The sequence below is a fragment of the Notothenia rossii genome, assembly GCF_949606895.1.
Source record: "Notothenia rossii genome assembly, chromosome: 6".
Classification (NCBI taxonomy): Eukaryota; Metazoa; Chordata; class Actinopteri; order Perciformes; family Nototheniidae; genus Notothenia; species Notothenia rossii.
This window is the reverse complement of record NC_136909.1, coordinates 36882591-36898070: the sequence shown is the minus strand read 5'-3', so window position 1 is coordinate 36898070 and position 15480 is coordinate 36882591. Positions and strand designations below refer to the sequence as shown.

The following is a 15480-nucleotide window of genomic DNA, read 5'->3' as shown; positions in this document are numbered from 1 at the left end:
TATAGATTATTAATATTATTGATTTGAAAAACACTGACGGCATAGGTCTTAACATTTAATTACCTCCCCAAAAAAAGGGGGTATTTGGTTAAAAAAATACTTTAAACGTATCTAAGATTGAACCTGTAACAGCAAGAACATCATCTGTATTTACTCGTGTGTGTGTGTGTGTGTGTGTATGTGTACATACGCAGCTCTCTTCCACACCATGACTAGCTTGTCGTCTCCTCCTGATGCCAGGTACAGCCCGTTGTTGGACCAGCGCACACAGTTCACACAAGCTGCAGAGACACACAAACACTCGGGTTGTACATTTAAAGTGGACCTATCATGCTATATTTGACAAATGTATTGTAGGGTGTCTGTGAAGTTTTTTTTTCAAAATACCAAACAGATCATGCATTTTAGCCATGCCTCATTTCGCGCTATTTGCTCTTTTTCAGCCCTGTTTTAGCAAGGGCTGATTCTGTGACGTAGCTTTAGTGCAAATGAGCTGCAGCTGACCACGCCCCCCTGCAGGAGAGGGGAGCATGCTCTAATCAGCTGCTGGGCTCTCAGAAGAGGGGGAGGAAAAGAGAGGCTCCGTCCTCCGTGTTTTATTCTTATTTGATTATGTAGAGTCGTTATTATTTGTTTTAAAGATCAATAAATAACAAAGAAGACCTTTGACCGGCACTTTTCTAATTTTGTCTGGAAGATTTAGACTTTGACGGACATGTTGACCGGCAAAAAAATATAACTTAAACTCTGCCGCACGGTCCCCTCATCCCTTGGAAGAGGCGGAGAGGTGGTTGTTTGTCATCTGCTGGTGGACTACCGGAGAGAATTACAGCGAGGGAGGGATTGCAATGAATTAAAGCAGCAGGAGGCGCAAACGCTTGCCTCGGGGAGGGAGAAAAAGCCAGAGCGTCCACAGCGGAGAATAAACAGAAGGGCAACCATGGCAACCATGCGGAAAACCATGCGAAAATCTTCTTCGCTACTTTTGTGGCAGACTACAGCGCCACTTAGAGGCCTGGCATATGTACTACAGCGTCTCAAGCGCTGTCGAGTGGCAATGGCCGTGGCCCAACCCCCCATCCCCCTGATAGGTGGAGGGTTGCCCATATAGGCGGAGCACCCCTTTTGTGACGTCAGAACAATTCAAATCTGTATCAGCTCCATTGCAGCCCCGTTTTTAGAGATTTGGGTATGGAGGCAAAGAGAAATGGTTGTGTTTTCTGACACTTGGTGAGTTCCATGACGCACCGGGGACACATATTCATGTAGGAAGACGTACAAAAGAGCATTTTGCATGATAGGTCCCCTTTAACTTGTGGGGATTTGTGCTGACAAGGCAGTCCTTTATGGTGGGCATTAATAGGGCCTGCAATAATTTCCGATTATTAAATCTAACTGCTTACACATTTATATGGAACACAACCCCACAAGTATGAACACAGTCTACTGCTGCTGCTGCTGCACTCAGAGCAGCAATAGTAGTCAGTGCTGAATAAAAACAGAAAAAGATTCAAACCCTTATAGTGTGATGCCTTATTTTCATAGACCGACCCAGAAGCTACACTACATTACATTAAATGTAATTTAACTGACACTTTTATCCAAAGAGTCTTAGAAACACTTCAATGCCGTTTTAATGTAATTTTGGGGAAACCAGCTTGAGTGCGCTAGAATTTCAAAATACACAGCCGGAAGAAATCTGCCACTTCCTTACAGAGCCCCTCCTCCAACACACACGAACGCGCACATGACCAATGAGGGCACGAGATAAGTTTGTGCACAGATGGAAGGCTGACAGGTAGGTAGGCCATCCAGTTATTTTAGCCGGGCCGGCTAAAATGATTGGTCGTGCTTTTTACAGTGCCACAGCTTCCACAGATGACATTTTTTAATGGATTTTTTGTCAAAGCACTTAAGATATTCATTGCTATCGGGATGTTAAGTGCTTTCCATGGAATATAACAAAAAATTGTATCTCGAGCCGGTTTCTCAAACTTAAAGTCACGGTCGGATGGTGTGCATCACCACCGCTAAGCTAAAGCAGGGTATATGCAGGAATCCTGAAGTCAAATGTAATTCCTTTTAAGACCTTTTTTAAGACCCTTTCCATATTTTTTAAGACCTCATCGCAACTTAGAGTTCTAACCGGTTACATTGGCGACACATTTTACCTCACATTTACTATATACAGTATTTATTGCAAGAGCATAACTAAACAGCTTGTGATAACTCATTATCATAATTCAGATAGAACAAAGCACAAGAGAATGAAGTGTGTGACCAACCTAATGCAAGGTTTATTAGAAAAATAAACCATTAGAAAGTAGTATTTGATTTAGGCATTGTTCCCAAGAGATAAAACAGACAGACTACTGAATAGACCCTCCAGAAAATCGCGATTATGCGATCGCATAATTTAACGCATAATCAGCAAAATGGCGCAGATTTTTAAAAAGGGCGCATATTTATTAAAAGGGCGCATAATCCCCGCATTTTTCCACACAAAGTTGAGAGAAAAAAAAGTTAACTCGTCTTGACGTGAAGTAGTGATGATGATGACGCGATGTCATCACAGAAGGTAAACAACACCGTAGAGTGAACGTATGGAACTCACACGAGAGAGAAAACACCAAAATGAAAACATCTGATCCATCTCATTTACCGACGAATATTTCTGCTAAAGACCGGGCAAAGCAGTACCCCGATGTCTTGCCCGAAAGTGGGGGGAAACTATTCTGCAAAATCGACGGTAACGACCCACTTTGATTCATTCAAACATTCGAAAATGCTTTCTGCTGCTGCGGACAAGAAAGCCAAACAACTCACGTTCACCGAGGCATCAACCTCCAAAACCCTTTCGAGGGCTAAAAGAAACAAAGTGAGTAGCCTACAAGATTGAAGCTGGTCATATAACGAACGAGTAAATGAAAACAGAATGAGGCGGAGAAGAGTGTGTGTGTGTGTGTGTGTGTGTGTGTGTGTGTGTGTGTGTGTGTGTGTGTGTGTGTGTGTGTGTGTGTGTGTGTGTGTGTGTGTGTGTGTGTGTGTGTGTGTGTGTGAGAGAGAGATTAAAATAGCCCAATTGCTTTTAAAATAAATAAACATTGAATGTGTTTAATTGAATAGGAAAGGGGTTTACAGTTAGTGGCAGGTTATGTGTGAGAGAGAATAAATAGGACAGCCCAATATTAAAAAAAAAAATCTATTATTTTTCGCAACTTTCCGCATATTTCGTAACTCCCCGCAATTTCACCGCATAAAATCACATAAAAATCCCGCATGTTTAATCGCATAATCAAGGAATTTAACCCACATTGTAGGAATTTTGCCCGCGTGTTTCTGGAGGGTCTAATTAAAGAGAGTTTCATGTTGTCGTTGCTGTGGACCTTCTTAATACCTTGGAAAATGCCGTTTAATACTTTTTAATAGCCTTAATTTTCGCTAAATTGATTTATCAACTTTTAATACTTTTTAAGACCCCGCGGGCACCCTGTAAAGGCGATGTTGTGTTGTATGATGACGTTTTGTACTTTAGTCACTTGTTAGCAACCGGCGTTTAAATGACACATAAAAGCTTTGGATATTCGCGAGAGGCGTAATTAATGCAGTCTATTATGTTGGAGAACAAAGTTATTTCCGGATTTTAGGACTCGGCCCCACTCTATTAGAATCTGGAAAGCGAATAGTGGTAAGGCTGGTTACCTAGGTGATTGTCCATCTGGCAAAGCATTTTGGGAATATTCTCATTCTTCTCATCCTCCTCTCTAAGGACTGGCGCCATGTTCCAGATCATCACCTTGCCCGAATCCTCTCCTGAAAACAAATCCAATATGAAAACCCATACATTGTTGACTTTATGTATCTTTGTGTTTAATATTTGTAATCCTGTATAGACTGTAGTCTGCAAGCGAACTTTTAGTATGTAGTCAGATTCAACAACACAGTACACTTCCTTCGCCTTAGTGCTACAACAAGTATTGGGCACCATCTAAAAGAGAAAAGTCAACTTCAGCGCCAGAGGATGTGCACAGGTACGGGTCTTACCTTGGCCTCCGGTTGCAAATTTTGTCCCATCAGGGTGGATGTCAACGGAAAATATGGGCTTGCCTGTAAAACACAACAAATGTCTATATTTAATTATATTTATCACATTTTGTATAGATTCATACACAGTTTAACAGATACTTTAGACTGAAACTGTAGATAGATAAGCAATTAAGTTGTGATGTGGAACCAGTGGTGGATAAAATACTCACATCTAGCACTTAAGTATAATCATAAATACCAAAGTGTAGGAATACTTCTTAAGTAAAAGTCCTGTATTAAAAATATTTCTCAAGTAAAAGTACAAAAGTATTGGCATCAAAATATACTTGTAGTACATCAAGCAAACTCGTTATGCACATTTGCCAATTTCACAATCATTTATATTATATATTTTGATGATAATTATTGATGTTTGGATGTGTTTATCAAAGCTGTTAATGTTGGAACTTTGAATTGCTTCATTTACTGCTGGGTAATATGTGAATTGAATCCAGGTGTAAGTAAAGTCTGATTTAAGTGTTGATTATATTTCCCATCATTAATCCAAATCTGCAAAGTAACAAAAAGGTATTACATACATGTACAGTATTTACCTCTTAAGTAGAAGTACGAAGTAGCATAAAATGGTAAACTTAAGTAAAGTACAAGTCCCTCAAAATTGTACTTAAGTACAGTACCTCAGTAAATGTTCTTAGTTACTTTATACCACTGAACTTAGCTCAATATAAATTGAACAAAAATATAAAAACGCAACACTTTTTTTTGCTCCCATTTTTCATGAGCTGAAATCAAAGATCCAAGACTTTTTCTATGTACACAAAATGTCTATTGCTCTCAAATATTGTTCACAAATTTGCTTAAATCTGTGTTAGTGAGCACTTCTCCTTTGCTGAGATAATCCATCCACTGCACTGTATTGCACAGGTGTACCTTGCCTTAGGCTGGTCACAATACAGCAGTTTTATGACACAGCACAATAGAGTGCCACAGTGACGCGTCCTAACATTTTCTAATCATAAATCTATCGATCAGATATATGATTCGAAAATTATAAAAGTAGGGTAGACATGTGGATATTATCCGGCTGAACAAAACGTGATCTGTCTCTTCAATTTGTGTCAACCACAGACCTTATTTCGAGCTATTTTCCAAAATCCTATGGAGAAATTGCATTGCTTTTTGTCGAAGGAACCGGAAGTGGAAAATGCTAACTTACTTCTGGGTTTTAGGACGCGTCACTGTGGCACTCTATGATGTCGCAAGTTTTGAGGAGCATGCAATTGGCATGCCGACTGCAGTTATGTCCACCACAGCTGTTGCCCGAGAATTGCTTGTTCATTTCTCCATCATAAGCCGTCTCAAAAGGCATTTCCGAGAATTTGACAGTGCATCCACAAGGCCTCACAACCGCAGACGACGTGTATCAGCCCAGGACCTCCACATCGGCATCTTCACCTGCAAGATCGTCTGAGACCAGCCACCAGGACAGCTGATGCAACCATCGGTTTGCATAACCAAAGAATTTCTGCACAAACTGTCAGAAACCGTCCAAGGGAAGCTCATCTGCATGCTCCTCACCGGGTCTTGACCTGCCTGCAGTTGGTTGTCGTACCCAACTTGGGTGGCCAAATGCTCACCTTTGATGGTGTCTGGCACTTTGGAGAGGTGTTCTCTTCAGGGATGAAACTCGGTTTTCAATGTACAGTAGGGCTTTGCAATTAATCGTATTTGAATCTTGATTACGATTTTGGCTTGCAACGATTACGACAACAATGTAATCGAAATAAAGATTATTTTGCTGCATTCCCTTTCGCAATGATCCTCTCTTACGTCACTTCCGTCGAGAGAAGGCTGTCTCAATTCAAAGACAATTCCAGACTCCGATGAATGCAGCCTTCTTTTCCCGGATTTGGAAGACAAATCTGATGTATCCTTCGCGGCCCATATCCCAGGATGCACAGCGCGCGTGAGAAGTGAGTATTTTTTCAAAACAAATGGCGGTCCAGTCTCAGCAGCAGAGAACTCTAGAGCTAATCACTTCTGTCACTTTAGCCTTAAAATTGAAGATTTTTTTATCTTCCATTTTTTTTTAAACAACTGTGTGCAATACAGTACTTCTCATTATGCATATATACAGTGGGGCAAAAAAGTATTTGGCCAGCCACCAATTGTGCAAATTCTCCCACGTAAAAAGATGAGAGGCCTGTAATTGTTATCCTAGGTATACCTCAACTATGAGAGACAAAATGAGAAGGAAAAAAAAAAAAAAAAAAAAAAAAAAAAAAAAAAATCCAGAAAATCACATTGTCTGATTTTTAAAGAATTTATTTGCAAATTATGGTGGAAAATAAGTATTTGGTCAATAACAAAAGTTCATCTCAATTAGGCTTGGGCGGTATGACGGTATTACGGTATACCAGGGTATTTCGAAATACCGTCGGTATGATTTTCAATACCGTGACGTCACAGACTGTGCGCCAAATCATAGATGCGTTTCATTCTATTACACTGACACGGAGTTTTGACAGGGACGACATTGGTTGTAATGCACAGCACGCGCCAGCAGAGGGCAGGGGAGGGCAGTCCGTCTTTCCCGCTCTCAGAGCTCAGCACAGAGCTGAGCTGAGCAAGATGGCGGCAGCATTTGCCGGCCCCGAACTCGGACAACTAGTAAAAAAGAAAAATGCCTCTGCGCCTGTTTGGGACTATTTTGGGTTTACTCGTCGCCAGTGACTTCATCCAGCACAACGAGAGACAGAGGCACTTCTTTGGGAATGTTTAAGACGAGGGTGAGTGAGTGTTGACATTTTTTAATCCTTTGCAACTGGTTGATGGTTTTGTAGTCGAGGTCGGACGGTTTTAAAAACGAAAGCATTTACGTGCTAAACATTCAAGCGAGTAATCCAATGAATCAAATGGAAATAAGGTTTTTAACACATGCACGGAATAATATTGCCAAACTAGTTAGTGAATATAGCAAACTTTATTCAATAAGTCAAGTATTTACTCCCGGAAAATGTTTATGTATGATGATATATTGTTAACTTAGCTCACTATGGAAACAACGTCGGACATCTACAAACGCGTCCTGTATCCGATCTCAAAATGTGCCATTTGCACAATGTGTCATGTATGCAGCCCTTGTTTTGCACTTGCGCGCACGTTGCGGCACTTTGCGAGCGTCTACCGGCTCGGGCTGCATTTTACACAAAACATATAATATACCGTTCGAAACATCTATTTGCCGCCGAACGCCACCTCACTCAAGTCGACCCAAGTCATACCGTCAGTGGCGGCTGGTGTAAAATATTTTTGGTGGGGCTGTTGATATAGTGAGAAAAACAATTTTTTTTGGGAGAAATTACCCCTTAAATTGGGACTGATACCGTCATATACCGTATACCACGGTATGATGTCAGCAAGGTATGACGGTATGAAAAAAATGATACCGCCCATGCCTAATCTCAATACTTTGTTATATACCCTTTGTTGGCAATGACAGAGGTCAAACGTTTTCTGTAAGTCTTCACAAGGTTTTCACACACTGTTGCTTGTATTTTGGCCCATTTCTCCATGCCACTCCAGGACCTTGAAATGCTTCTTACGAAGCCACTCCTTCGTTGCCCGGGCGGTGTGTTTGGGATCATTGTCATGCTGAAAGACCCAGCCACGTTTCATCTTCAATGCCCTTGCTGATGGAAGGAGGTTGTCACTCAAAATCTCACGATACATGGCCCCATTCATTCTTTCCTTTACACGGATCAGTCGTCCTGGTCCCTTTGCAGAAAAACAGCCCCAAAGCATGATGTTTCCACCCCCATGTTTCACAGTAGGTATGGTGTTCTTTGGATGCAACTCAGCATTCTTTCTCCTCCAAACACGTCTAGTTGAGTTTTTACCAAAAAGTTATATTTTGGTTTCATCTGACCATATGACATTCTCCCAATCCTCTTCTGGATCATCTAAATGCTCTCTAGCAAACTTCAGACGGGCCTGGACATGTACTGGCTTAAGCAGGGGGACACGTCTGGCACTGCAGGATTTGAGTCCCTGGCGGCGTAGTGTGTTACTGATGGTAACCTTTGTTACTTTGGTCCCAGCTCTCTGCATGTCATTGACTAGGTCCCCCCGTGTGGTTCTGGGATTTTTGCTCACCGTTCTTGTGATCATTTTGACCCCACGGGGTGAGATCTTGCGTGGAGCCCCAGATCGAGGGAGATTATCAGTGGTTTTGTATGTCTTCCATTTTCTAATAATTGCTCCCATAGTTGATTTCTTCACACCAAGCTGCTTACCTATTGCAGATTCAGTCTTCCCAGCCTGGTGCAGGTCTACAATTTTGTTTCTGGTGTCCTTTGACAGCTCTTTGGTCTTGGCCATAGTGGAGTTTGGAGTGTGACTGTTTGAGGTTGTGGACAGGTGTCTTTTATACTGATAACGAGCTCAAACAGGTGCCATCAATACAGTTAACAAGTGGAGGACAGAGGAGGCTCTTAAAGAAGAAGTTACAGGTCTGTGAGAGCCAAACATCTTGTTTGTTTGGAGGTGACCAAATACTTATTTTCCACCATAATTTGCAAATAAATTCTTTAAAAATCAGACAATGTGATTTTCTGGATTTTTTTTTCTCATTTTGTCTCTCATAGTTGAGGTATACCTAGGAAAATTACAGGCCTCTCTCATCTTTTTAAGTGGGAGAACTTGCACAATTGGTGGCTGACTAAATACTTTTTTGCCCAACTGTATATATACTTATTATATTGCTGTAAACAGTTTATGTATTTGCAATACAGTGTTGACACATTTATATTATTTAATTTAAATTGTGTTTGTATATATTTTACCCCTTTATCTTGCACTATTTTGCGTCATAGTTTCAGAATTTTGTTTTATTTGTGTCCTTTATTTTCATATATATTTAATGACCATTGCTTGAGTCTGTCTGAATTCCAAATATGTATTAACTAACAGCGGCTTCTCTTTACTTGTTGCACACATAAACACAATATTTGTTTTACTGCTGTTGATGTTAAATGACATGACTGATTTCCTATTTCTTAGAAATGAAAGTATTCCATGCGGCTCATAATAGAAGGCATGAAGCTGCAGAGAAGTGATGGATATATTCTTACCTCTGCTTTGTGATTAGATGAAAATAAAAAAATTGAAGCAAAATATTAATATAAAATACATTGTTTATTTAATTTACTGAGGTCTTAACCATTATTTACAACATGAAATACATAAGCATTGGAATATTATGATATATATATATAGGTAATGAAACAGTGTCAAATTCAGTTTGATTATATTAATACAAAATACATAGGCCATAGAAAGTGTATATTTGTATAGACAGTGAGGTTCTGCCCTGGTGGTAAGTAGAACATCGTCTGGACTGGTTTAGGGAAAGAAGGATGAATATAAACTGTTATAAACCAAAGCTAGATATCAAAATTGGTGACCTAATAGAATTAAGAACCCTGTAACAATGAGTGGACCAAAGAAAATAAAAGTCAACATTGAGTGCCGAGTGTATAATTAGGAGTGGACAGCTAAATATTTTTTCACCGATCTGCTACTGGCCCGGCCCGTCTGTCAAATTTTTAAACTCATAGTGGCCCCCGAGCCAAAAAGATTGCCCACTCCTGCTCAAAAGGGTTCAAGTCAGGGAAGTTTGCTGGCCAATCAAACACAGTAATTCCATGATCCTACAACCAGGTTTTTGTACTTTTGGCAGTGTGGGCAGGTGCCAAGTCTTGCTGGAAAATGAAATCAGCATCTCCATAAAGCTTGTCAGAAGAAGGAAGCATGAAGTGCTCCAAAATGTCCTGGTAAACGGCTGCGTTGACTTCGGACTTCAGAAAACACAGGACCAACACCAGCAGATGACATGGCTCCCCAAATCATCACTGACTGTGGAAACTTCACACTGGACTTCAAGCAACTTGGATTGTGTGCCTATCCACTCTTCCTCTAGACTCTGGGACTTTTAATTCCAATATGAAATGAAAGATGTACTTTCATCTGAAAAGATGACTTTTGACCAGCCCAGGTAAGACGCTTCTGAAGTTGTCTCTGGTTCAGGAGTGGCTAGACACGAGGAAGACACTTGTTGCCCATGTCCTGGATACTTCTGTGCGTGGTGGCTCTTGATGCACTGACTCCAGCCTCAGTCCACTCATTGTGAAGCTTCCCAGCTTTTTGCTTGACAATCCTCTCAAGGCTGCGGTTATCCCTGTTGCTTGTGCACCTTTTCCTACCACACTTTTTTCTTCCACTCAACTTATGAATATGCTTGGATACAGCACTCTGTGAACAGCCAGCTTCTTTAGCAATGACCTTTTGAAGCTTACCCTCCTTGTGGAGGGTGTCAATGACTGTCTTCTGGACAACTGTCAGGTCAGCAGTCTGGCCCATGATTGTGTATCCTACTGAACCAGATTGAGAGACCATTTATAGGCTCAGGAAACCTTTGCATGTGTTTTGAGTTCATTTGCTGATTAGAATGACACTGCGTCCACAATATTGCATTTTTTTTCAATATTCAAATTGTCTGAGATACTGAATTTTAGCTTTTCATTAGCTGTAAGCCGTAATCATCAAGATTAAAACATTTGAAATAATTTCAATTACGGAAATTAATAAATGTTCCCACGATATTCAAATGTATTGAGATGTAAGTGTACTATGTGTCACTACGTTCTTAAGTTACTGCTCATCATTTTTGGCCATGAGTGTGTACTTATTTATCTTTATTTTCTTCTCTATATTTAATAAGTTAGTTTATTCCTTATTATTGCAAGATTTTTTTACCTGCTATGCCACTTTTGCTGTACGACTGAACATTTCGTCGCTTTGGGATAAATAAAGGATTACTGAATCTGAAAACTATCAGGCTGAGGGACAGTTTTATCCCACAGGCCACAAGACTGAACTTTGTGAAGTGCTTTTATGGCTTCAAAGCATTCATCATCAGTTTGCATTCCACATCATTATGTATTATGACATTAAGCAGTATTTTATTCCTGTACAGTATTTATTTTATATGTCAACCTTCCAATCTTTGAGATTTTTGTAATCCTCTGACATTACTCGGATAATAGACTAAATGTTCCTTAAAAATAAACATGTTACAAGTTATATGAACTATAATTACCAGATGAGCATTAAGAAGATCTAATAAATAGTGGCAAGTAGTGCTGCAAATAGTGACGGACAGTTTTATATTGATTCTATAAGATGTCACTCCAATGTATTCTCAAGTCCAAGGTTACGCATTTTAATGTATTGTTTGTTAGTCCAAAAGATATAAACAATACATTAAAATGCATAATTGTTTCGTATCTGTTGAACATGATTCTAAAATAATTGAAAAATCTGTGTAACGACTAATCGATGAGTCAATAATTTTTTTCTCAATCTGACAACATGTACCCCTCCCTCATCAGCCTTGAAGTTTAGCCTCAGTTACAGCACCGTGGCTTTGATGAGGGAGGGATAAATGTTGTTGGAATTTCAATCAAATTCACCAGGAGAGTTTTCTTGACTATCATAACAAGTTCCGGTGGTTGGAGCTTAAAATAAATGAATTTGAAAATGTACATGGCACTAAGGACCACCCTAATATATATATATATATATATATATATATATATATATATATATATATATATATATATATATATATATATATATATATATATATATATATATATAAATAAATAAAAGATAGCCCATTAGTTTCTGGCATATTGTAATACACACTTACAAATGTTTAGGATGTTTTACAGAACAAAATAATGATAGAAGTTAATAGCTTGACTCTAATGACATTAATCGTTAGCTGCACCCTAAATTCAGGCCAATTCCCCAAAGCTTAACTTTCAAACACTGACAGCTTGGGTAATCACTTGTTAAGCTGCAGGTCGAGTTTGTTCACTGTCACTAAAATAATTGGCGGTTGCTTAAAGAATCTCCTCAAAGCTTTTAAACAAGAAGTCACTTTAAGACTTTGACATGGGTCATTTCATTTGGCAGGTAACGTTAAATTAGCTAGCGTCTGGGCATCCGAGTTAGCCAGGGGGCTAACTCGCTAGCTAGCTAGATGGCTAATGTAAGAAAACATGTATACATTTAAAACAGTGAGGAGGGATACGAATAGTGTCAAAAACACCAAATGTGTGTTTGCAGCTGTGGGATTAAGTTTAGTATGGGTGCAAATATTAAGTGACAAACAATTTCAACTTGTCTCGACCACCACCATCATCATCATGCCTCCTTATCACCCCCCTGCCGACAACAAAAGCCCAACTTGGTCCAACAGATTCCTGCACAAGCTTACCGTTGTGGCTCACCCAGCTCGGCTTCAACAGCTTCATTTTCAAACCAATTGTTTAAATGGTACGCCTGGGTTGTATTCAACAAATATCCATCAGCCGGAAAACTGACGCTTTGCTCCCTTTGTCTCAAACTCTGTCCGACACTTTGTTGTTTTTGTGATTCAACTCCATCTCTGCGGCAGCATTCCCCGGAGTCTCCGAGTCTGAGCAGCGACAAGAGAGGCGGCTCAGTCCGGACAACAGGCGAGGTGACACCAAGTGGTTCCGCAAGAAGTGTTTCCGGTATTTTTGACCGCGGACCGGAAAAAGCGTTCAGCAGGGCGAGACGGCTGTCACAATAGTTTCCCTGGGAAGGGAACTTCGTCCACTTTTTAAATTAAGAGCTGAGGAAAATAGTCTGTGACATGTTTTCATGAATTGTATGATCTCATATATTTAGTTTGGTATTAATGTATCACTGTGAGAGCAAAAATAATTATCAAAATGGTCTCGTCGATGTTACAGTTACCTGATACGTCTTTTATTTTGAAAGGCAATACACCGTTGTGCTCAAACTCTGAATTTGAAATGTCAGTTTGAAAAGTATGAAGACGCAGAGCAGAAGGCTTTTTCAATCATACAGTCAGTGCTTTTAGACAACAATATACGCTATGGAGCAAGAATCTGCCATTATAAGGAATAAAATAACTTTAAAAAACCTTTGTGGAGCAACATCCATACAATAAATGCACCAAGTGCCCTGTGCTTTACTAATAGACCGAATGAGACTATAAAGGGATAAAGAATACCACAATGAATGGAAAATAAGAGTTCAAACACACTTGAATATTATGGCAAAACAAGATAAATGATTAACATAAGATGGAAAATACAACCAACTAAGTAAGAATTATTAAAATGAAGTTAAAGGGCCCATGTCATGCTTTTCCGGTTATTACCCGTCCCCCTGTGTGTTATGAAGGTTTTTATGCATGTAAATGGTCTGCAGAGTCAAAAACCCTCAAAGTACACCCTGTAGCGAGTAAAACTCTAACACAGTCTATGCTACCCCAAAACGCCTCGTTGGAGATTTCTCATTTTCCATTGATTACTTCCTGGGTACTGTGACCGTGTGAATGCCCAGAGGCCACACCCTCTGCCAGCATTTCACGAAACAAAGTTTCACAAACCTTTCAGCGACCGATCCATGCCGGATATGTACAGCAGTGGCGAACCGTGTCTATCACAACTGGACCTTCTGTAGACACGCCGCCACCCCACCCCGCCCCCTTTCGCGGCATTATAATGTCCGTCTTTTCACTGAATTGTCGTCTTGAAAAGGGTACTCACAACAATTCCGCTACAACTTCATCTTCACCTGTTGCACTTGTCATGTCAACGTTAAAAACAATAAAACAGCATGAATTGCTTCGTCGCATTCATCTCCTCTGTCTCGAGCCAGTTAACTAGCGGGCCTTCTAGAGCAGTGGTTCTCAAAGTGGGGTCCGCGACCCCCCGGGGGTCCGTGGCACTCTGCCAGGGGGTCCGTGAAAAGTTTTCAGATTCATTCATTTAAATGATCATGATATCATTTTTTTTTTTTTTTTTTTTTTTACAAAAGGCTTCATAGTTCAACAAATAATATTTTATTTTTTTTATCTAAAATAGTTCATAGATTATGTTCTAATCTAACAAATCTATACATTTAAAAATCGATAACTAGTACGTCAGTCAGAGAGCGCCGCTGCTAGCATCATAGAGATATAACACGGCTATCATAGATGAGAGTAACAAATGCGTCACTTCCGGGCAAAAATAACGGCTCCGCCCACTTTTGGGGGAAAACAATAGTGATGGGAATTCCGGCTCTTCTTGGTGAGCCGGGTCATTTGGCTCGGCTCACCAAGAAGAGCCGGCTCTTTCGGCTCCCAAACGGCTCTTCAGTTTACCACATATTATATCTTTTACAATTAAATCAAATGTAGCCCTATTTTGACTAATGAATTATGTATATGCCTATGTGTACACATATATCACTTAAATTAATCAATACATCCTTTGTACTGAAGTATTCAAAAGTAAAAATGTAAAAGTAAAAAAAAAATGTTTTCATTGCATTTACAGACCCTTGTAACTCTCTGATACCACCCCATGAATGCACTGACTTGCTTGTAGAACCACGCTACACAAAACAGATAGCAACACCTATAAAAACTATTTTAAAAAAGGGGCTACTGTATCGACATCGAAATTATATTTAAAGAAAAGGCCGATTCTGTGAGCTGCAGCTGACCATTCCCCCCTGCAGGAGAGGGGAGCGTGCTCTGAGATCAGCTGCTGGGCTCTCAGAAGAGGGGGAGAAAAAGAGATCTCCCTCCTCCGTGTTTTATTCTTATAGAAGTAAGAAGAGAAGTAACGGGGCAGAAACCCTCCTTTTTACGCATGCGGTCCAGACATAGACATCAAACGGCGACACATATTCAGTTTATATTTACTTTGGCATTAGAGCAGGGATATCTAGATACTTTCCAAGGTTTGACATAATGAATTGTGCTACTTTTAAAGCAAGCAACGGTGTTTTCAAATCTGTAATCAAAAAGCTCCTCAAAAACACTATCGAAGCAGTTCCTGCCGTTACTACGTTAGTTCAAACAGTAACAACGGACTATTTTTCTTTAGCGGATGCATGTCAAATTAAATAAATACAACTATTTTTTAAATCAATAGAATCATTTTCTAAATCCATAAAAGCATTTCAATTAATATTGGGATTCATGTCGTTACTTTGTTGAGAATGTGGCCATGTAATAAGCGGGATAATGTGCACATTGCATGATCATTGCATAGATCATGCCGATCTCTCCGCAAAAAAGAAGAAGAACCGGCTCGTTCGCGGGCACGAACCGGCTCCCGTCGTTCCCTTAAAAGAGCCGGCTCTTTGAGACTGACACATCACTGACACATCACTAGCTTTCAGTTGAACGGCGGTCAATACAAATTCTGAAGTTTTTGCCAATCCGATCAGAAATGTAAGAAAACCGGTTTTTGGATCTTCAAAGAGCCCGATTCCAATGGCCAGACAGGCAAACAATCACATTAAGCCATTACAAAT

At 40.0% G+C, this 15480-nt stretch overlaps 1 protein-coding gene across 2 annotated transcripts in view; it reads right to left on the bottom strand.

Moving 5' to 3' along the window:
* The window catches only part of hira (histone cell cycle regulator a), a 33690-nt gene extending 21032 nt beyond the window's left edge, over nucleotides 1–12658 (bottom strand). The window contains exons 1-4 of one of the 2 annotated variants that reach the window (XM_079688937.1): nucleotides 12392–12658; nucleotides 4045–4107; nucleotides 3703–3813; nucleotides 191–281 (exon numbers count right to left, since the gene is read on the bottom strand). In XM_079688937.1, the coding sequence (XP_079545063.1) occupies nucleotides 191–281; nucleotides 3703–3813; nucleotides 4045–4107; nucleotides 12392–12428 (302 nt within the window). In that variant the 5' untranslated portion in view covers nucleotides 12429–12658. The remainder of the gene's footprint in view (nucleotides 1–190; nucleotides 282–3702; nucleotides 3814–4044; nucleotides 4108–12391) is intronic. The other variant, XM_079688936.1, reaches the window with a different exon arrangement.
* Between the last annotated feature and the right edge of the window lie 2822 nt (nucleotides 12659–15480).